Source organism: Nomascus leucogenys, chromosome 12 (assembly GCF_006542625.1).
Source record: "Nomascus leucogenys isolate Asia chromosome 12, Asia_NLE_v1, whole genome shotgun sequence".
Classification (NCBI taxonomy): domain Eukaryota; kingdom Metazoa; phylum Chordata; class Mammalia; order Primates; family Hylobatidae; genus Nomascus; species Nomascus leucogenys.
The window spans coordinates 80,530,046-80,554,080 of record NC_044392.1 but is presented as its reverse complement, the minus strand read 5'-3'; the positions used below and the strand labels follow the sequence as shown (position 1 = coordinate 80,554,080).

The 24,035-nt window shown below is 35.7% G+C and overlaps 1 protein-coding gene across 6 annotated transcripts in view; it reads right to left on the bottom strand.

Annotated features, from left to right (window-relative positions):
- ARHGAP29 (Rho GTPase activating protein 29) overlaps positions 1–24,035 on the bottom strand; it is a 74,178-nt gene that overhangs the window by 32,439 nt on the left and 17,704 nt on the right. For 5 of the 6 annotated variants that reach the window (XM_030825025.1, XM_030825027.1, XM_012500323.2 and 2 more), the window contains 5 exons: positions 16,653–16,787; positions 5,019–5,115; positions 4,597–4,669; positions 1,386–1,434; positions 825–962 (listed from right to left, as the gene is read on the bottom strand). In XM_030825025.1, coding sequence (XP_030680885.1) covers positions 825–962; positions 1,386–1,434; positions 4,597–4,669; positions 5,019–5,115; positions 16,653–16,787 — 492 coding nt within the window. Of the gene's footprint in view, positions 1–824; positions 963–1,373; positions 1,435–4,596; positions 4,670–5,018; positions 5,116–16,652; positions 16,788–24,035 lie in introns of all 6 variants that reach the window. The other variant, XM_030825023.1, reaches the window with a different exon arrangement.

Below are 24,035 nucleotides of genomic sequence, written 5' to 3'. Positions count from 1 at the left end.
TGATCTTTCAGCCTCAGCCGCAGGAATAGCTGGGATTACAGGCGTAAGCCACCATGTACAGCTCTTAATGCAGCATTTCTTAATCGTGAGTGCTCATCAGAATCAACTGGGAAACTCTTTTGGAATGTATTTGCCTCCATTTCACCTCTCTGAAGGATAGGACCTAGGCTTGTGTCCTGACCCTCTACAAGACTATTCAGGTGATTCTGATTAGCATTCTCTATTATAAGCAAATAATATAGTAGAAAGAGCACAGGCTTTGGGTAGATTCTATATTTTTCCAGTTATGCTATACGACTTTAAGCAAATCTGCTATATGACCTTAGGAAATCTCCTGTCTTGTCTCTCTCAGCTGTAAAATAGGAAAAACAATTCTTGTCTTGCCTACTTCTCAGAGTTTTTATAAGAAGTAAATAAGATAATGACTATGAAAACATTTTGACAACTGTAAAACACTGGGGAAATATTAGCTATTAAAACGTTTCTTCTCTGCTTCCATTGCTTTCTACTCATACATCTACTGTTGCTATTATCTCCTGACCATATTATCTGACTGCATTTCTTTTTACCCACTAGAGTATGACTTCTTTGAAGGCAGAGACAGTATTCTATTTGTCTTTGTGTCCCTAGGTCTAGTAGTTGGTCCACAGCAAATATTCAATAATTACATCTAGTGTAAGAAGAGTCTTTTCCGGATAATGGTTTTATTCATTATAATGAAACAGGTACTAATTTGGAATTCTATTACTCATAATCTATAAAAAATGAATTAGAAACAATTTAATTATTATACTCTAAATCAGATGCTTTAAAAGGCAACTCACCCAAGTTAAGCTTTTTTTCAACCCATGAAACTATGTTCTTAGTATATTTTGACCAAGTTTTAGCATATGACAAAGCCAGCTCGATAGAGTCAGTGTTCTTTAACAGCACGTTGTCTAGTTCCAAAGGGGAAAAATTTCCTGAAAACAAAAATATCAAGGCAAGTATATGTTAAATGTGATCACATCATAACTCTAAACAAAGAAGCACTCAGATCCTAAGATATTAGTCAATAAAAACTGGTTTTTTAAAAAAATACAAGTGACAAATTTACAATTAAAAGGCCAGAGTTTAAACTTAAAATGGTTTCAAACTATAATGTATTTTTATCTGAAAATATGTTCCTATTATTCATCAAGTTAAAAGCTTTACTGTCTATATCTCATATTATCTATCTATTCTAGCAGGTTATTTCCCTTAAGCTTTATATGTAAAACTTTATATATCATTTTGCATTGAAAATGAATACACTAGGTTACTAAGCAAGAAGAGATTAATCCAGGACATTTATAGAAAGTAACTACAAGAAGTTTGTGAAAAGTTATAAATACCTTGAGCATTACCTTTTTCACTGGATGAGTCCACTGATTCCACAGAAACATTTTCAAATGACTTACAACATGGAAAAAGATAAATTTAAAATTAGAGAACAACACAAATCTTTGCTTCAGAATTTTTTTGCCCCAATTTGTTACTCTGACATAATTCCTGCTAAAGAATTTCAAGTATTTAAAACTTAAAGGGCCTTCGAAGTCTGTTTAAGTGCCAGAACACTTCATCAGAATTTCATAGCTTTTTACAACAGGAGTTCCCAAGATTCAAGAATGAACAACCTCACTATTGTTACTAACAGCATTAGTTAACATTAATGAATCCATTCAAAACTTTAAGTTTTGCAGATAACAAAAATATTAGTCAAGAAGTTAGAGAAGCAATGCAAACATATTGCTACCTAAACAGAACACATAGATCTGTCTCTTCCAGTCATCTTTCATCATTTTACTATATGATAAGCATGTCTCTGAAAGTCTATTAGATAGCTTAGCACAAAACTTTCTATGATGATGGAAGTGTTTTATATCTGTACTGTCCAATAAAGTAGCTAATAGCTCCATGTAGCTACTTGAACATTTAATAAGTGGCCAGTGCGACTAGGAAGTGAATTTTTAATTTAACTATCATCATTAAATTTAAAGAACTACATGTGGCTCGTGCTACTTTACTGCATTGTGCTGGAAAACATCATTTACCAAAATTCTGAGATCTTAAACAATTTAATTGATTTAAGTTGGGCAATACAGGGTATAAAGGGATTCAATGCAAAAATGATCGAGGAGACCTGGGTCTGAAGTCCAGCTCTATTATTACCTGTATGACACTGGGCTACATATTTTAAGTTCGCTAACTTTGTAAGTCCTTCTGTAAAAGAGGGATAAGAACACTACTTTCGAAAGACTGTTTTAAGAATTAAGATGATGTAGGCCTAGCGCAGGGCATGGTACATAGTAACCACTATTAAACATATTGCAACAGGCCAGGTGTGGTGGCTCATACCTGTAATCCCAGAACTTTGGGAGGCTGAGGTGGACGGATCACCTGAGGTCAGGAGCTCGAGGCCAGCCTGGCCAACATGGAGAAACCCCCCATCTCTACTAAAATACAAAAATTAGCCAGGTGTGGTAGCACATGTCTGTGGTCCCAGCTACTTGGGAGGCTGCGGCACAAGAAGTGCTTGAAATCAGAAGATGGAGGTTGCAGTGAGCCGAGATCACACCACTACACTCCAGCCCAGGTGAAGGAGTTCTCACTCTCTCTCAAAAAATATATATGTATTTAATATTTTATATATATAATATATAGTTGCAATATATATATTCAAATGAGGCAAATATATATATACATATATATACATATATATATATAGAGAGAGAGAGCAACTTTTATATATTTATTTATTTATGTATTTTTGAGACAGAGTCTCACTCTGTCACCCAGGGTGGAGTGCAGTGCCACGATCTTGGCTCACTGCAACCTCCACCTTCAGGGTTCAAGTGATTCTCGTACCTCAGCCTCCCAAGTAGCGGGGACTACAGATGCACATCACCCTTCCTGGCTAATATTTGTATTTTTAGTAGAGACTGGGTTTCGCCACGTTGGCCAGGCTGGTCTTGAACTCCTGGCCTCAGGTGATCTGCCCACTTTGCCCTCCCAAAGTAGAGATTACAGGTATCAGCCACCGTGCCCAGGCTGCAGCTATGATTTTTAAAGGGTATTTTTCAAAACCGTTGATCAAAGTAACTTTATTATTAGGATTATATATCATCACAGTTTTTTTATTCCAATCTCTAAAACAAATTAAAACCTTCAAAAAAAAAGTACAAAAGAAAAAAAAAGTATTTTTTCCCGTTAAGAATTAGTATAATATGTATGCACAATAGAGGTACAGAAACAGGAAATATGATTCATACCTAAAATTTAAATTGTTCAGTGTCTTGCCACACAGATAAAATGTGTTATCTTCTGAAGTAGTAGCAACAGTTTGAAAAGATAAAATTTAGGAATAATCATGAATAATAGCAAAATATTTAAACATCTTACAACCTTTCATCATTCTCCTTCATTTGTCAATAGATGGCTTCAGTAACAGTCATAATTTTTGGTAATATTGTAATACATATAACAAATGCCTTAAAGAGTCATTTTTTTTATATAATTTTAAGAAGGACCTGAAGTTTTTATAATAATGTAAGTCCCTGGCACATTTCCAAATATTTATGATTTTTTTTGTTTTTTTGTGTGTGTGTTTTTTTAGAGACAGAGTCGCACTGGCTAGAGAGGAATGACACAATAACAGCTCACTGTAGCCTTGAACTCCTGGGCTCAAGTGAATCCCCCCTCTCAGCTTCCCTTTCAAGTAGCTGGGACTACAGACTTGTGCCACCATGTCTGGCTAATTTTTTGTAGGGACAGGGCCTCAATCATGTTAACCAGGCTGGTCCTGAACTCCTGTCCTCAAGTGATCCTCTCACCATGACCTCTTAAAGTGCTGGGACTATAGGTGTGTGCTACTACACCTGGCTAATTTTTTGTAGGAACAGGGTCTCAATCATGTTAACCAGGATGGTCTTGAACTCCTAGCTTCAAGTGATCCTCCCACCTTGGCCTCTTAATGTGCTGGAACTATAGGCATGAGTCACTATACCTGGTCCCAAATATCTGTTGAAATCCTTTTTAGATTTGATCATCCTTAACAGAAAATGATCAACATAGGTCCCTGATGCAGTTTTTTAAATGTATTTTGTTTGCATTCAGCAAAAATGTTTAGTCAATTAAAAACATTGTTACCATAAACCTTTAAAGAAATATTATCCATACATTCCTCATATTCTGTTATTTCATAGCAATTTTTCTTTTTTATTGGAGACAGAGTTTCACTCTGTCACCTAGGCTGGAGTGCAGTGGTGTGATCTCGACTCACTGCAACCTCCGCCTCCCAGGTTCAAGCAATTCTCCTGCCTCAGCCTCCTGAGTAGCTGGGATTACAGGTGCCCATCACCATGCCCAGCTAATTTTTGTATTATTAGTAGAGACGGGGTTTCACCATGTTGGCCAGGCTGGTCTCAAACTCCTGACCTCAGACAATCCGCCCATCTCGGCCTCCCAAAGTGCTGGGATTACAGGTGTGAGCCACCACCCCCGGCCTAAGATTAGGCAATAGTTGAAATATGAGGTTAAAAACATTAAAGACTTTGCTTTCACACAAACTTAGCTTACCTTAGTTTCTCGAGAAACAGGCAGTCGCAATAATGAATCATTGCCTACATCTCCCATAAGGAAGTTTGTAAGGCTATCCAGAGAGGTTAAAAAAAGAAAGACGAGTCATTACACTTCTTTGTGACAGGGTTTACATTCAACATGTTATCTAAAATAATTTTTTAAAAATAAGAACCTTAGAAATAAACCCCTAGGAATCTGTTCACGTAAACCACAGTCACTTGCAAATGGATGTTGCTTCTAAATAGCTATAAAAATATCTTCGAATATAGTAATAAGGCCATACAGAAGGTAGTTTTTCCAAAGTTGTGATATTTAATACCATTTAATACTTCATTTCCCATGTATCTTACTGGATAATGAAACATACTCTCACTAAGACACCTAAGACCAGTTGCTTTAAATGACAGTTATCTGCTTACATATTTCCAAAGGTAAATGCCAAAGTTTCAATAGAAGAAAACACTTCCTGGAAGAGATCGTTTTTGTTTTCTTCATTAACTTCTGTGAAGTTCACAGCTGTAAGGAAAAGTTGGTTACAATAAGGAAAAACATACTTTAAACTAGATTTATACAGAATCATTTAATCCTTTAAAACTTCATCATTAGTTCAAGAAGCATTAGAAGATTCAGAAATTGAAAAGTCTAACATACAAAATAGACATGATGTTCACATTCTTCATTATGAAATTCATATAAAAGAATCAGTTTGCATAAAAGCAGTCAGCATTCCAAACTGACTACTCCATGGATTACATAATTTGACACATCTAAAAACTGACTCAATGTGAAATCCATCAGTGCTGGAGTCATACAGTCCATGCTACACCACACCTCTCAATTACTAACAGTGTTCTGTACTATTTTTCTCTTCCTTACTGCTTTCTGGCATTTTAAAAAACAGCTAAACACACTGTAGCTCACTGAAGGCAATATGAGGTACATTTTTTAGTATGAATTACCAATAATTAAAGTCATATATATATACACATATACATATATTTGACACAGCATAAAACCTGTAACAAAGCACATCACATTAAAAAAAAAACACCCAGTGATTTGGAAAATTAAAATTCCTATTTACTTATAGCCTTATTTCTTATAACAGGCTCTTGGGCTCTGAGGTCCATGTTAATTGACATACAGCTAGCTGCCTTTTGTTTACAACAGAGATATTCTAATATTTTGCATTTTGTTAAAGCAAATTATGAAACAAAACTGAAAAAGATTTATTTTAACTTCTGTATGCACTCTTGTTAAAAGTCCAAACACGGTTTACCAAGACAAAGTCTGAAAGTGGAACTGGTAATTTTTTTAAAGTAACTGGTGCTACTTGGGCCGGGTATAAAGAGTAACTGGTTCCCTATATGACCCCTCCCTAATATTCTTACCAATAAAGGGAAGGAAAAGAAACCTTTTGAAGAAGTCATCCTCTACTTTAAAACAGACTTGTCTTTAATCTTGGCTGCACATTAGAATTACCTGGGGAGTTTTATTAATAAAAACAAAGTCTGGGTCCCACTAATCAAAGATTCAGATTTCATAGGTATGTGGTGAAGAATATATTTTGGCGCAAGCTCTCTCATGTGATTCTAATATACAACGAGAGTTGGAAAGCAAGAATTCCTAGGTAGGAGTGAATTAAACTTCAAGCCTATAAATCCCATGAAATTGCAACCAAAATTTTATATGCATAAGCCTCTGTAGATTGGCAGGGGGGAGGCTAAGATCCATAACCTTCATCAGATTCTTCTAAATATCACTGATACAAACAAAAAGAAAAAGTTACCATTGCGAATATGGTTCTTAAATAATGGGCATTTAAAAAATATTCTCAGACTTCTGCTCTGGCCACGATGGAGAAACAGATTATACTTCTACCTGAAACAACTAAAAGATACTCAAATAAAATATAAGAAACAGACTGGGTGTGGTGGCTCATGCCTGTAATTCCAGGGCTTTGGGAGGCCAAGGCAGGAGGATCACTTGTGGCCAAGAGTTCAAGACTGCAGTTAGTTATAATTGCACCACTGCACTCCAGCCTGACGGAGCAAAACTCTGTTTCTTATTTAAAAGAAAAAAAAAAGATTTATATACAAAGGACATTACCAGGGATAAAAAGAGTCATTTATACTTATGAAAGAGTCGATTCATCAAAAGGACATAACAGCCAGGCGCGGTGGCTCATGCCTGTAATCCCAGCACTTTGGGAGGCTGAGGTGGGCAGATTGTCTGAGCTCAGAAGTTCAAGCCCAGCCTGGGCAACATGGCAAAACCCCATCTCTACTAAAAATACAAAAAATTAGCCAGGCAATGGTGATGCGTGCTTGTAATCCCAGCTACTGGGGAGGCTGAGGCATGAGAATCACTTGAACCCAGGAGGCAGAGGTTGCAGTAAGCTGAAATCATACCACTGCACTCCAGCCCTCCAGCCTGGGCGACAGAGCAAGGCTCTGTCTCCAAAAAAAAAAAAAAAAAAAAAAAGACACAACAATTCCATATATTTATGTACCTAATGAACAGAGCTTTAAAATACTGAAAAACTGCAACAGAAAAAAACACATAAATTCACAGTTAAAACTGGTGATTTCAATAACCCTTCGCAATAACTGACAGAACGTGTAGATGGAAAATAAGTAAGCATAGGGAAGATGAGAACAACACTATCTGCCACCTTGACAAGACATTTATATGACACCCTACCTGACAAAGCAAAACACATGTTCTTTTCAAATGCACACTGAATATTGTTACCAAGATAGACTACATTATGGGCCATAAAACAAGTCTTGATGAGTTTAAAAGGATTCAAATGAGGCAAAATATTTTTGTGATAACATGAAATTAAATTAGAAACAACAGAAGGATCTCTGGAAAATCTCCAAATATTTAGAAACTAAATAACACACTTTTAAATAACCCAGGTGTCAAAGAAGAAAAAAGGAAATTAAAAAGTATTCTGACCCAGCACTTTGGGAGACTGAGGCGGGAAGATCACCTGAGGTCAGGAGTTCGAGACCAGCCTGGCCAACATGGCGAAACCCCGTCTCTAGTAAAAGTACAAAAATTAGCTGGTGGTAGTGACGCACTCCTGTAATCAATCCCACCTACTCAGGAGGCTGAGGCAGGAGACTGCGGTGGGTTGAGATCACACCACTGCACACCAGCCTGGGTGACAAAGCGAAACTCCATCTCAAAAAATTAAAAAAAGGGATTTTGCAGAATAAAAATGAAAAAACAACATATCAAGATTTGTGAAAGGGGGGACCAAGAGATACAGGTAGAATGATGACAATGTCACGGGAGTATGATGCATATGTCAGAACTTTCAAATTGCACCATTGTTTATTATACAATCATACCTCAATAAAGCTGTTTATAAAAATACATTGTAAAGTAGACTTTAAATAGTAATTTATAATATATACCATCAAAAATGTAAATCCTACTTGTATTTCCTAACTTTAAGCTGTTAAAAAATAGTTTATAACCCTATCCAAAATTATATAATTATTCTTACTAATTTTTTTATCACACTAAACATGACTGGGAGATTAAAAAATAATAATTGTAACAACTGTTGAGTAGTGAAAAGAATAATTGTTGAATCAATTCAACATTTGAACCATCTTATCTTCATCTCTACTTGAGCGAAGTTATAGCCATCTAATGAAAATTCCTATTCCTAATGCCTTTGCCTGACTTCAAAACAGCCCTATATTTCTAATATCTAATATAATTCTCTTTTTTGCTCCTGCTCAGTGTTTCAAAGAAAAGTCTTTGGCTCCTTTCCAATAATAAATATACCTACTCTTTCCTACGTTCTCCAAAACCCTATACCAACTTTACTCCTCCCTCACAGCTTCATTATCTCCTATTCAATTGACATTTTTTCTTATGTTACTAACATACTCAAATCTTTCCTATGTGAAAAAAAATGTTCATTTTACCATATTTCTCATTAAAGCTACCATTCAATCCATTTACCATTTCTTCACTACTGAACTTCTATAAATAGGTCATGCCATGGCCTATATTGCCTTCCTTCCCAAGTTAACCATAAATTCAAGATTTGGCTTTTCACCCACTTTAACGGTTATCAGAGGCTGGAAAACTTTTTCTTTTCTTTTTTCTTGAGACAGAGTCTCGCTCTGTGGCCCAGGCTGGAGTGCAGTGGCGCGATCTTGGCTGACTGCAAGCTCCGCCTCCCGGGTTCACACCATTCTCCTGCCTCAGCCTCCCGAGTAGCTGAGACTACAGGCGCCCGCCACCACGCCCGGCCAATTTTTTTTGTATTTTTTAGTAGAGACGGGGTTTCACCGTGTTAGCCAGGATGGTCTTGATCTCCGGACCTCGTGATCTGCCCGCCTTGGCCTGCCAAAGTGCTAGGATTACAGGCGTGAGCCACCGCACTCGGCCTGGAAAACTTTCTATAAAGGACCAGGTAGTAAATATTTTACACTTTCCAGGCCATACAGTCTGTTACAACTACTCAATTCTGTTGAAAGGGGCCATAGATGATACATAAATGAATAAGACTGTGTTCCAATAAACCTTTATTTACAAAAACAGGCAGCTGGCCAGATTTGGCCCACCAGCCTGTGTGCCAACCCCTGGTAAAGAGGATGGGTTCCGAAGTCAGACTTCTGCCTAAGTTAAATCCTAACTCTCTCTCTTACAATGTTACATAACTTCACTCCTCTGTAACTCAGTTTCCTCATTTATAAAATAGGGATAATTACGTACTTTGAGAACTGTTGCGAAGATTAAATGAACTTAGAACAGAGCCTGTTACATAGAAGATGTTCAAAAATGTTAGCTATTATTATCATATAATAACACAAAACACTGTCAACAATAACCTGTCAGTCAAAATTAGATGTCTTTTTTCTTCTAAGTCTTCAAACTACTAAACCTTTTTGCAAGTTTCAACAACACTACCACTTAATATGTATGTTGGACGAACTTCTCTCTATGCCTCAGTTTCCATATCTGCAAAATGAGAGGTGATATAACAGTAATATATACTGATAAAAGGCTTTGGAGTTCCAGCCCTGAGTTCAAATCTGGTCTCTACTACTTTGTGTGTTAGTCTGGACACATTACCTAACTTCAATTTCCTCATAAGCAAAACAGCATATTATTGAGAGGAATGACTGAGAAAACAAATGTGAAGCACCCAGAGTACAGTGCTTGGATTCAGTAAACACAAGCTCTGTTCCTCTGTTCAATATCTATCTGTACACAATCTGTACTTCATAGAGCTTTCTCCACTTAGCCTCTAAAGCTCTCAACCTTGGCTTTCTTTATATACAGTATCCCTACAGAATCTCATCCACTTCCATACCTTTGAGGGAACAAATTCCTAAACTACCTGTCTAGTTTTAACCTCCGAGCTCCAGATTCACATTTCTAATAGGCTGATATATTTCTTCTCCTACTTTCCACCTGCTATTTTCCATACAATCCTTAGCTCATTGGCTTCACTTTCAAAAATGCCTCTAAAATATTTTTTCTTCCTTTCCATCCCCATTGCCATTGATTTAATTCAAAAGCCCACGTTTTACCTCTAGTCTGAACTATTTAACAACCTAACTGGTGTCTCTGTCTCCACTCCATCCCCTCTAAAATAGTTCTTCAAAAGCTCATTAAATGCTGCTTAAGGTTTAAATAATTGCCTCCCTTGGGTTCCCTATTAAATAACAATACCAAGTCCTAAGACACGTTTAGTATCTCTTCAAGCTACTCATCTGACAAAGGGCTAATATCCAGAATCTACAATGAACTCAAACAAATTTACAAGAAAAAAACAAACAACCCCATCAAAAAGTGGGCAAAGGACATGAACAGACACTTCTCAAAAGAAGACATTTATGCAGCCAAAAAACACATGAAGAAATGCTCATCATCACTGGCCATCAGAGAAATGCAAATCAAAACCACAGTGAGATACCATCTCACACCAGTTAGAATGGCCATCATTAAAAAAGCAGGAAACAACAGGTGCTGGAGAGGATGTGGAGAAATAGGAACACTTTTACACTGTTGGTGGGACTGTAAACTAGTTCAACCATTGTGGAAGTCAGTGTGGCGATTCCTCAGGGATCTAGAACTAGAAATACCATTTGACCCAGCCATCCCATTACTGGGTATATACCCAAAGGACTATAAATCATGCTGCTATAAAGACACATGCACACGTATGTTTATTGCGGCACTATTCACAATAGCAAAGAGTTGGAACCAACCCAAATGTCCAACAACGATAGACTGGATTAAGAAAATGTGGCACATATACACCATGGAATACTATGCAGCCATAAAAAATGATGAGTTCGTGTCCTTTGTAGGGACATGGATGAAACTGGAAAACATCATTCTCAGTAAACTATCACAAGGACAAAAAACCAAACACCGCATGTTCTCACTCATAGGTGGGAATTGAACAATGAGAACTCATGGACACAGGAAGGGGAACATCACATTCCGGGGACTGTTGTGGGGTAGGGGGAGGGGGGAGGGACAGCATTAGGAGATACACCTAATGCTAAATGACGAGTTAATGGGTGCAGGGAAATCAACATGGCACATGGATACATATGTAACAAACCTGCACATTGTGCACATGTACCCTAAAACCTAAAGTATAATAAAAAAAAAAAAAATCACCTGAATAGGTTTCATTCATACAACCTATTAGACCAGTAACTTTCAAATGTTTTTGACCACAACCTCGGGAAAAAATACATATTGCATCATGACTGAGTATTCTATACACACATAATAGTTATATAACACCTATAAAATTTCTGACACACACTTGAGTTTTATATAATGAGTGTTGCTTCTGATTTTTCTTTTCTATTCTCTTTCATTTTTAAAAAATGCTGGTCACAATCCACCAACTTGATGTCATGAGTCAGAGCTCACAGTTCAAAAACCATTCAATTAAAAGATGCAATGGAAGAAAAGCATGAAAAGGAAAGAAAAAAAAAGAAAAGAATAAAATACATAGGGAAAAAAACCAAAAAAGCTACAAGACCTACCTAATGAAAACTTTCAGTTGCTTCTGAGGAACACAAAAGACAACTTCAAGAAACAAAGTACATATTATATTCTTGGATAGAAATACTAAATATGTATATTTTCCTTAATTTAATCTATAAATTTAACTCAAATCATCAAAAAAAAAAAAAAAAAAAACCAGTAGATATTTTTTAGAACCAAACAGCCAATTCAAAAATCTTCATGGAAAAAATAAAATTCTAAACAAGCTATCCCTACCAGATACTAAAATGCCATAAAAACTATAATAAAAACAGTGTGGTCTGGGCATACAACTAAACAAATCAATGGAACAGAATAAGGTCCATAAATAGATACATGTGAGAATGTAGTGTATTTATGATAAAGGTGACATCTCAAATTAGTGGCAAAAAGATGAATTACCTGATAAATTTACTAGACACTTAGATACTTTACAATGTTTCTGAAGACTTAAATTCAACAAATGAAACCATGAAACAACAGAAGAAAAAACATTCAAGAATTCTATTATAATCTCAGAGCAGAGAAGCCTTTCCTAATACTCAAAACCCAGAAACCATAAAAAAGACTGAAAAATGTTAATGCAAAAATAAAAGACAAAAAATGAAGTAAAAAAATTTTTCAACATTAATCAAAGACTAAAGGCTAATTTTACTTATACACAGTTTCTACAAATCGATACTAAAAGAAGACCTACCAGCAAAAGAAAAACAGATAAAAGGTCAATTAACATAAAAGGATGTAAAAACGGTATTGAAACAAATGAAAAGATATTCAACTGTACTCAAAATGAGGGAAATGCAAATCAAACCTAGACTGATAACACTTTTCACTATCACACTGGATAACAGAGTTCTGTTGGCAAAGGTGCAGGAAATCAGCCTCTTCAGCACTGCTATCAGAAGGGCAGAACCTATACTGAGGGCATCTGGTAATATCAAAAAATATAAACACACATGCTTGCTGATTCAGCAATTATTCATCTAGGAATTTGCATGACTATTTATTGAAGCATTGTTTGTAATAGGAAAAAAACTGGAAATGATCCAAACGTCTATTAGTAGTTAACTGATTAAATAAATTATAGTACATCAATATAAGTGATAATCATACAGCTTTGAAAAAACAAATAATAACAAAAGAATGAGGAAACCCTTTATGTGCAGGTAACTCAGGACAATGAGCAAGGAGCAGAACGCTACCATCTGTGCAAAAAAGGTTGTTGCTTATCTAGGTAAAGGAATGAGTGACTAATGGTAAAAGCAACACAGAAACTTCATCATTCAATACACTTTTATACCATTTGGATTCTGTGTGAACTGCCTATTAATAAAATTTAAGTTTTCAAAACAAATACAAGGCTTCTACAATCTTGGAGGCATAATTAAGACTTATTTTTCTTTTTTGTTTACCAATTTTTAAATATAGGGTAAAATGCAGAACATAAAAAACTTAAATTAAGGGTTATTTTCATTTATATTAGAAATAAGATTGACCAAAATAACTGAAAATAATGAAAACAAATAGTACATAATAAATTACTGAGTTCTGAAGATACCTTTATCTCCTTTAAAAATAGGCTGTATCTCTCTTACCATATTGCAAATATTTTGTCAGACTGAATTTCCTGCTTGGAAACAGGAGAACACACAGGAAATACAAATCACTACTAGAATGAATAGGAAAAAAACTAAAGATTTTTCTTTTAAAGTTATTAAAAGATAAACTCCACATTTAAAATAAAAAATATGGGTAAAGATTCTAATTTCTCACTACTTATACAGAGGAAGCAGACACGCTTCATGCATTCAAACCTGTGGTAATACAAATAAGATTACACATCCCTGATTCTAAAGTCATTCTGTGTTTTTTTTTCTACTGTTTGGTAGATTTGAAAAAATGCATTTCATACTTAATGTCTCCAAAGTAAGTCATATACCTAGGTCACTGCTGTTTTTTAAACACAGTCAGAGTTAAAATTAAATGATGGGGCCGGGCGCGGTGGCTCATGCCTGTAATCCCAGCACTTTGGAAGGCCGAGGCAGGCAGATCACTTGAGGTCAAGGTGTTTGAGACTTGCCTGGTCAATATGGTAAAATCTCATCTCTACTAAAAATACAAAAATTAGCTGGGCGTGGTGGCACGTACCTATAATCCTAGCTAGTCAGGAGGTGGAGGCAGGAGAATTGCTTGAACCCAGGAAGTGGAGGCTGCAGTGAGCCGAGATCATGCCACTCCACTCCAGCCTGTGTGACAGAGACACCATCTCAAAAAAAAACACTCAATGATGGACTAGGTGTGGTGGCTCATGCCTGTAATCCCAGCATTTTAGAGGCCAAGGTGGGAGGACTGCTTGAGGCCAGGAGTTCAGGATCAGCCTGGGCAACATAGCAAGACCCTGTCCCTATGAAAAATTTTAGAAATTTAAAAATCAGCTGGGAGAGTAACAGCTCACATCTGTAGCCCCAGCTACTTGAGATGCTGAGGTGGGAGGACTGCTTGTATTCAGGAGTTTAAGATTACAGTGAGCTATGAACATGCTACTGCACTGCAGCCTGGGCAACAGAGTGAGACCCCATCTCTTAAAAAAAAAAAACAAAACTGAAACCTTAAATAATATAAAGGATCTCCATATTCCAGACATCTTTCTGTCCCAGAAACTTTTCCTTTCTGAAATAGCTACTACTGTACATTTACAGGTTTTAAAGCACTTAGACTGGCTGGCACTGAACAGATACTCAAAATGGTTTTTACTTACCCTCTGCCTTTCCAGGTTTTGAAAACTAAATTACTATTAAATGAAATCATTAATTAAGTTGATTTGACCTCAATTTTTCAAGTTGCTGAATATTTTTCAATTGGGGTATCAATATTTTTAAATGGCCTCAAAAGTGAGAGTTGGGGCAGGGAAAGGGGTTTTATTATAAACCATATAAACGTAACACAAAGAAAACACAATATTTAAAGTGTTCTAGTCTCATGGAGTTCTACTGAAACAGAGGAAGTTTCCCAACAACAAAATAATCTTCCCCTTTTAAATGTCATCCAGCACAAAAGTAAAACAGTAACAATAATCCCAAGTGTAAAGATAGTAATAGTGGAAAATAATATTCAGAAGATTGCTTTTCCTCAAAGACAAAAAGATCTTCAAGGTATCTGAGAGAGCACTCTCTTCAAGTTTGTTTCTGGAATGTGGACACCAACTATACACAGGCGCACTCCTTCCCCAGGACATCCTGACTGCACACAATAGCTACTGACAACAATTGAACTAGGTCGCTATTTCCAAGCATGGAAATTTTACTATCTATAGACACAAATTTCCCTATCTAAGTAAAGTTAAATGGTACTTGTAAACAATCTATTTAGAAACAAATTTGGTTACTAAGCACATTTTTAAAAGTCAGGACAGAAGAAGCTATCTATGTTTCCTATTTAAAAATCATCTACATTTTTTTCAGTGTTTGAAATACAGAAAAAAGGAAACCACACAAACATGATAAATCTATGTCAAAAAGTGCTGGCAGGGGTGGTTTCCTTAAGTATATGAACTATATTTTGTAGACAAGGTTTTTATTTTCTTTTCCTGCTTCATCCCTTGACACATGCCCTTTAGCCTCTCCAAATATGATCCTGTTCACCAATTTCATCATGTTCTTCTCACCCAGAGTTTTTGTATCACAGCCCCATCCCCACCCAACCCAGCCCAGTTAATGCCTACTTGACCTTTGCGACTCAGGACCGGTAATCCCTCTCCCCAAAGAAGAGCTTCCTTTCCTCATTCGGCCTAGAGTGAGTTCCTCACTCTGTGCTCCCATGGTGCCTAGGCATACTTCTATCACAGAATGGATCACAGTATTGGTGTTACCTTGTCTGTCTCTGATTGCTACATCACTGCTCCCTAAAGGTCACTTACTGTAGTTTTATTACTTTGAATCCATTTACCTTATCGGTGGCATTTAACACTGATAATCACTTCTTAAAACCCTGCACTTTTAAAATTCCACGTCACCTCCTTGCAGGTCCATCTCCCTACCTGTTAGGTGTTTCTCCAATTCCTCTGTATCTTCTCTCTGTCCCTGGGATCTCACATCAGTCCTCTACTTACTCTGCACACTCAGTTGATGTCATCCTTTTCCACTACCTATACATCAACAATTCCCAAGTCCACACATCTTCAACACTGAACTTCTCCATAACCACTAACATTCAACCGGTGTCGTTCTGTCAAACTGACATCCATTCCTTCTTATATAACATCGCATTCTACCACTACCACACCCCAGCTTCTGCTCATTTAAGCCCTCAGCTTCAACCCTCATCTAGCCCATTATTCCTAACAATCTCCTAATTTCCCTGCCTCCTGTCTCATTTCTTCTCAATTACTCACTTCACTCTCAATCCTTCTTTTATATACTGCAACCCAGAATAATTTTCACAACTTTGAGTGGCAAGTCATTTCATCAGAGGATAATGGTCCAATTCTTCATGCTAAGTTTTAGCACATATATGTTATAGATACACACACACACCCATACATATATATGATAAACTTATTTTACAATTTTAATTTCATTTTCACATTTAAAATAAGGTCCCAATTAAGCCTTCTTTTTCTCCATTTGATGCCCTGTTTTAAGTAGTCACTACAGATTACCACTCTCCAACATCAATTTGTCCTCACATAACAAAGACTTCTTGTACACCAATCACCTCGAAAGAGCATGCGCTCATTCATAAAAAAACTCAAATTTTAAACATCAGTTGTTTGGTTAAAGTTAAGTCTTTTTAAAGTATTTGCTGCCAAATAAAATTAGTTTTTAAAAGGAAGAAAGCTTTAGGTGTGACTTAGTGGGAATATTTCAATATCAAAGTATATAACTCCTTATTAACATACATCACACAAATGCAATGAGAGGAATTGGCTATATATTCACTATAGACCAAAATATGTCACTTGGCTCCTTTTTGCCCACAGCAACCCACTTTTACTATATCTTCCTTACCTTTCACTTTTGCAGTGAGCATTTCTGCAGCATTTTGAAGATCAATAGAATTGAGGTTCTGATGTTTATTCATTACAGACTTTAAAACACAGAGCAGTTCCTCTAGACGTATATGAATAACTTCTTTAAAACAGTCTTTAAAAAGAAAAAAAAAATTATTTATTTCCAGAGCAAAGTTCCACAAATCTAAACTACAAAACATCATCTGAAGCACATTTCAAGTCGAAGCATTGGTTACACAACTTTTGCCTACTACACGTTCATTTCTATCTTCACTGTTGCAATTACATACAATTTAAAAAGCCTTCAGAAAATCCTTAGTCATTTTAATTCATTAAGGATTTCAAAGGCTCTCACAGTTACGGTCAATTTAAGTACTTCATTTTTCAGTTTTCTCAGTCTTAATATGTGCTCCAGACTTCCCTTGAGCCAACTTTATAGGTAAGTTTTTCTTGCCTTATAGTTTTACTATCATATATTTTTTTAACATATCCAGTAACTCTTAGGCATATAAAGATCATCATTTAACCGATACATTTTAAAAATTATGATATAATTTACCTATGATAAAATGTACATAGCTTTAATGAGTTGTGCTTTTTAGAAAAACTGAATTAGTTGTCAGTGATGAAAAATTGAGGGATCATTACACATAGTCTAGATTTTGCCTACTCCTGAAAAATCAAAATCTTTTACACTCAGGGCCACATTCCTCCTTGGCCACAGTAGCTGGAACAGAGCAGTGCTGCTCTCTTAGATAGATGAGTTTCTTCTCAGTGCTCATTCATTTTTCTCCCAGCCTACTCCACTCATTTACATCATCCTAGGTCAGAGCGATGCAGTTTTATTACCCCTTAAATAAGATGACTATATAATTTATCATTCAAACCAAAATACTTTTGCCAGTGGAAAGGGGGATGCTACTCACAGTCATGCTAGCACAACAAACACATTCTAGGATCTTCATTCCAAGTAAATCAGAAAGTATAATCACCCTACCTTTAAAACCCCTGAAGTAATCCTCAAAAGTCTGACAAGACAACCACTTTAAGTACAGTACTCTTATATAATCTTCCTTTCTGTAAACTTACACAGCATTGGTGTTTAATAAGAGTTAATATCTATTAAGCACTTACTATGTGCTAGGCACTATTAAAAACAAAAGGATATTATTTCATTCAATGTGATACTGAATACTGTGATGGGTCATACTCATTCAGTATGACCCATGTATGTATATACACATATTTCTGTATGCAGTCATCTATATTATTTATATAAGTATATATTTTTATACACATTTACATATTTTATACACATTTCTATATGACTACATATAGAAATATTCGTGTATATATTTAAATATATATACATATGTATATATACATACAAATGTATGTGCACATATGTATATATGTATATATAAATATATTCATGAAAATGTACACATAAAATATGTATGTCTATATAAATATCTATATGTAAAAATATACATACATATATATATATTTCTTTGCTTTGTTAGCTGAGAGGGCCTAAAAGAAATGACAGACAGTAGCAACAAGCACACCTAGCATCCAGATCTTGGTTTCTAATACTATCCTTCAATGAAAGTAATCAGGTCTCCTTAGAGAAACAGCTGATTCTAGGACTGGGGCAGAAATGTTCAAGATAAGTAACAAGCATCTTGTAATGCCAGAAAGGAAGGAAGAACTTTAAAAAAAAAAAAAAAAACTAAAACAAACAACAAAAAACACCCCACAGTGAGGAGGGCATGTCAAAGGTGCACAGGAACCAACTGAAAGTTTCCAATGGCCAAAGCTGGAACGATGTGAGCAACAAATAAAGTAGTATTGGATTATAACCTAAAGTATACAACAAATGTCCATGAGTCTATACTGACATAAATGATTGAATACATTAGTAAACAAGGGAAAAGAAACAAATCTCTTGCGTAAAAGAACTGTAAAAAATGTGTGCAAATACTTTGCTCTCAAGAAGGTGAAACATAACTCTCTTACATATGACCTATGCAGACTAACTTCTTCCAAAGAGTGTAGTATGGAAGGGAGGACAAAAAGAGTAACTTGACAGTGGAGAAACTTGACAAACACTACTGAAGACAGGTGACCGAGGTCAACATCAACAGTGACAAATCATGTTCAAGGTAAATATCCTTGATATAAAGTGATGAAAACAACACTTTACATCTGTAATTTTCCTCCCAATATCCCATAACCCCGGTCTAATGAGGAGAAAAACGTCAGGCAAATTCTAATCAAGCGCCATCCTACAGAATACCTAATCAATATTCCTTAAAATAAGAATGAGGAAAGTTTGAGAAGCTTACAGCCAAGGAAGACCTAAGGAGAAAAAACTAAATGTAATATGATAGGATCCTGGAAGATAATAAAAGAATATTAGAGGAAATCTATGGAAATCTGAATACAGACACTAGTTAATAATAATGCATCATTATTACTGATTATCAAACACTGGCTCACTAACTCTAAGAGATGTAAGATGTTAATACAGTGTATAGCACTATATGGGAACTTTGTATTATCTCAATTTTTCTGTAAATCTAAAACTGTTCTAAAAAATAAAGTCTATTTTTAAAATGAAACACAAGTAGGTAAAAGATTTTAGGAATTTTATGTGCTGTTGAAATTTTCCCCATAAACATTATTTTTTTTGTTTGTTTTTTGAGACAGCGTCTCGCTCCGTCGTCCAGGCTGGGGTGCAGTGGCGCGATCTCGGCTCACTACAAGCTCCACCTCCTGGGTTCACGCCATTCTCCTGCCTCAGCCTCCCAAGCAGCTGGGACTACAGGTGCCCGCCACCACGCCCAGCTAATTTTTTTGTATTTTTAGTAGCGACGGGGTTTCACTGTGTTAGCCAGGATGGTCTCGATCTCCTGAACTCGTGATCCACCCGCCTCGGCCTCCCAAAGTGCCAGGATTACAGGCGTGAGCCACCGCGCCCGGACCATAAACATAATTTTAAAACTTCATTTACAATTTTTATAATTCTTAGGGAAAATGTGAATATGCAGTTTAAATACCTGTCTTAATTTAGTAAGTATCACTATCTTTTTTTTTTTTTTTTTTGACGGAGTCTGGTTCTGTCCCCCAGGCTGGAGTGCAATGGCGCGATCTCTCGGCTCACTGCAAGCTCCGCCTCCCCGGTTCACGCCATTCTCCTGCCTCAGCCTCCCGAGTAGCCGGACCACAGGCACCCGCCAGCATGCCCGGCTAATTGTTTGTATTTTTAGTAGAGACGGGGTTTCACCGTGTTAGCCAGGATGGTCTCGATCTCCTGACCATGGAGACCACCCGCCTTGGCCTCCTAAAGTGCTGGGATTACAGGCATGAGCCACCGCGCCCGGCCTATTTTATCTTTTTTATAACTGGTAATGTTAGTTTGGTAGGTTTACTTAGTTGAGGCAATACAGTATAGTGGTTGAAAAGAATAGTCTCTGAAACCAGACTGCCTGACTTTGAATTCTAACTCCATGGCTGAGAAACCTTGGGTGAGTTACTTAGCCCCTCTGTGCCTCAGTTTCCTCAGCTATAAAAAGAAGATAAGGTAGCTAGTTCACAGGGTTGTTGGATTAAATGAATTAAAACACATAAAGAACTTAAAACAGTGGCTGGAACACAGTAGGCTCTTCATAAATGTTTGCAGCTATTTTTAGTTGGTGCAAAAGTAAGTAATTGCAGATTTGGCCACTAAAAAAAATTATATATATACATACATATATTTACATATATATGTATGTATATAGCCAAAACCTCAATTACTTTTGCACAAACATAATACTTTATGCACTAGTAGAAATAGGTTAATTATATAGGTTAGCTCTGAAATGAAATCTAGTAGAAATGAAATAAAGGAAACTTCTGGGAAAATAATATAATTTGAATAGGTGTAAAAAAATTATAAAACCTTCCTTTTTTTTTTTTTCTTTTTGAGTTGGAGTCTTGCTCTGTCACCTGGGCTAGAGTGCCACGGTGCAATCTCGGCTCAATGCAACCTCCGCCTCCTGGGTTCAAGCAATTCTGCCTCAGCCTCCCAGGTAGCTGGGATTACAGGTGCCCGCCACCACACCCGTCTGTTTTTTTTTTTTTTTTCATTTAGTAGAGACAAGGTTTCACTATGTTGGTCAGGCTGGTCTCGAACTCCTGACCTCAGGTGATCCACCCAAAGTGCTGGGATTACAGGTGTGAGCCACCGTGCCCAGCCTATAAAACCTTCCTGATGTGCTATTTTTTTCCCCAGTTTTGTACAGTCATATCTCTTATTTGGCACATATATAACTAAATAAAGCTGGTATATGCTAGTACTTCTGCTGACTTAACCAAAACCAAGGTGGAGTGATTATCATCACAGAGAGTTACATTGCCCTCTTTTTGAAACCTAATAAACGTTAGTCTTAGAAAAGAAAGTTATTTCTATCCCCTATTCTAATGTTTTACAATAAAATCTTCAGGTATTAATAGACTTAGGAAACATTAAATCTCAGGCCAAAAGAGCTTGATTTTCAGAGTGCCAATGACAACCATCAATATTCAAAATTAGTGTTGGGCAAAAACTACAAAATACTAGTGGCCTAAATGCCTACACAAACCAAAGTAATATTGTGGTCTTCTCAGAGTCAAGGAAATTAAACATGTAGAAATCCATATATTTCTAAAATTATTAAATGCTTTTCAATTTTCTCAGTTTTAATTTCTAATAGATACAACCCACATAAAAACTCTTTGGGATCCTCAGTAATTTTTTTTAACAGGGTGAAAAGGTCCTGGGAGTCCCTGCTATAGTTTTTATTAAGAATCACTATATCCAATCTGTCCCTGGATTTCAAGAAAAATAAAAGAAAAAAAAAATCACTGCAACTGCAAAACACTCCAATAACTGGTGGCAGCTCAAGTGGTCTACGAACTTGCAATTCCTTTTTTTCCTACAAGGTAGCCCTAATAAACAGATCTTGAAGTTGTCCCCAACTAACATACTAAAAAAATAGCATCAGAATTATTTTAGTAAGAAGTTTCAGAAGCTCCTTAAGTTGCACTATAAAGAGTTCCAATTCCTGAAATTGAATACACTTCTGAAGCCCACAAATCAAAAGAAATGAACATGATGACCAAATAAAGAAAATGCTAATCACAAAGGTTCATAAACTTTCCTATATATTTGGGCAGAAGGGTAAACTACTAGGTCATGAGCATGTTCTAATAGTATTTCAGTTGGAACTTCATAAATTAGCAAGCCCTCAACTAGTTGTGTCATAAATGGTTTTAAAAAGTTCCATTTTTACCAAAACTGAAGAAAGTTAAGTGGCTGCTTGATGCAGTAAAAAACAATAGATTTAGATAGAGAAACCTGGGTTCCAACCCTTGATCAGCTACTTCCTTGAAATGAACACATACAAAACTCTTAGCTTCTCTGATCTCAGATTCATCCTCAGTAAAAACACAATTGATAATACATGTTTTACCTACCTTATAAGGTTATTGTGAATATCAAATAAGTAGAAATAAAGCTACTTTACAGTCTTAATATACATAAGTGGCAATTATTACTAGTAATTCTGTAAGCCATTCAAACTACTTTTGAAAACAGATTTGCCTCACAATCATGTTCAATAACAAATACATTTATAGCTAGATCCCACAATGTTTTGACTAAGGAAGAAAAGACATTTAAGTTTCAATTTCATTTGCTGTGTAAAATCTAAATTGGTGAATTATCTGAAAATGAAAGTCATTCAGGATATGTTTTATTAAAAATTTCTATACCACTCAAGTTATAGTACTTAATTTAGTCATATAACTAAATACAAGATAATTTTTAAATACCATAGTGGCCATGTTGTAAATGTAATGAAATTTAATTTATACTACAAAGTTATTATAGATGTGAATATAATAAAATTCAACCAAAGTCTTAATATTAGTTATCTAGAATAGTAAAACTCCTGTATCCCAATGTTTGCTTGTTTATCTACTCTCTCTGTAATACAGTAATCTCAATTTTAATTTATTGTTTAACCCATCTGAGCCATTTATTTTCTCCTTCATTCCACTTATCAAGTGAAGACAGATTAGCCAGCTCCACTTTTTGTTCTCATGCATTAACAAAATCCCACAGTGTTTATATTGCCAACACTTCATGGAAATGCCTAAGTAAATAAATGAAAAAACCATGATGTTTTCTTTCATTAAAAAAAAAACCTGACAATAATTTGAAAATCAATCTTGTTAATTCAGCTTAACCTCTTTAGGGAAAGCAATGAAAATAAGGAGAAAAAATGTTTCAGAACTTATCACTAGGAAACTCCTAATTTTTGCTGTAATGGCTTTTGAAGTTACAGGATAAAAGTGAAGCCTGAGAAACAGCAACTTACTTTATTCAGCTACCAGGGATTATGAAAATAATATCAACTGACATTTGAAAATGCTTATTCTAAGAGCTTTACATACATAAACTCATTTAATTGTCACAAAAACCCCATTATCTCCTTTTAATAGACACAGAAACAAGTATAAAGGAAGAAGATAAATAACTTGCCCAGGGCTACAAACAACTAGCAAGTGGGAGAATGAGGATTCCACCTCAGGTATCCTGGGTCTAGAATTTGTGCTCCTAATCACTATGATATATTGCCACATGGTTGAAGAAATTAAGCTTAATGACAAGTACTCTGCGATCTGCAATTTAACAGGCTTTAACTTCCAATGAATATGCTAGTTACTACTATAAACATTGTTAAATGATATAAACCATTCTAAGCAAATGCAGAAAAAGAATCGAATACACCAAGAACTGGTACAGGTGTAATAAATGAGCTACTTGTATTTCATACTTCATTTCTCAAAGATTCATTTCATACCTTCCAGTCACTAAACCATAATCTATTAACATTCACATTAACTTCTAAGTGATATCCATTAGAAATCACTTCTAAAAAGATTTATTTCTAGGATAAGACAGAGCAGTACACATATGAGGCTAGCAGCTTAATGTTTCTAATATTTCACAAAATTTCTGGCACACTGTAAAGTTAAGTAAGAGGCATCAATGGTTAAAGTAGCAATGCAATTTGTCTGAAAAAGAAATTTACACATCCTCCTGTACATTCTCCCTGGGAAAAGAACTGAGTTAATCCACAAGACAGGATTTCAATGAAGACTTTGCAAATTTATGCAGAACCTCTCATAACAGAATATATTATTTAATGGTATTAAACTTTTCATTTTAATGAAAAGTTCAATAAAAACTTTTTATTCAACCTAACTGTTCAATAAAATTTGTTTTAGAAAGTTAACATACCACTTCTGACTATAGTCCTGTAAAAACAATTCATCAGAAGCTATCACT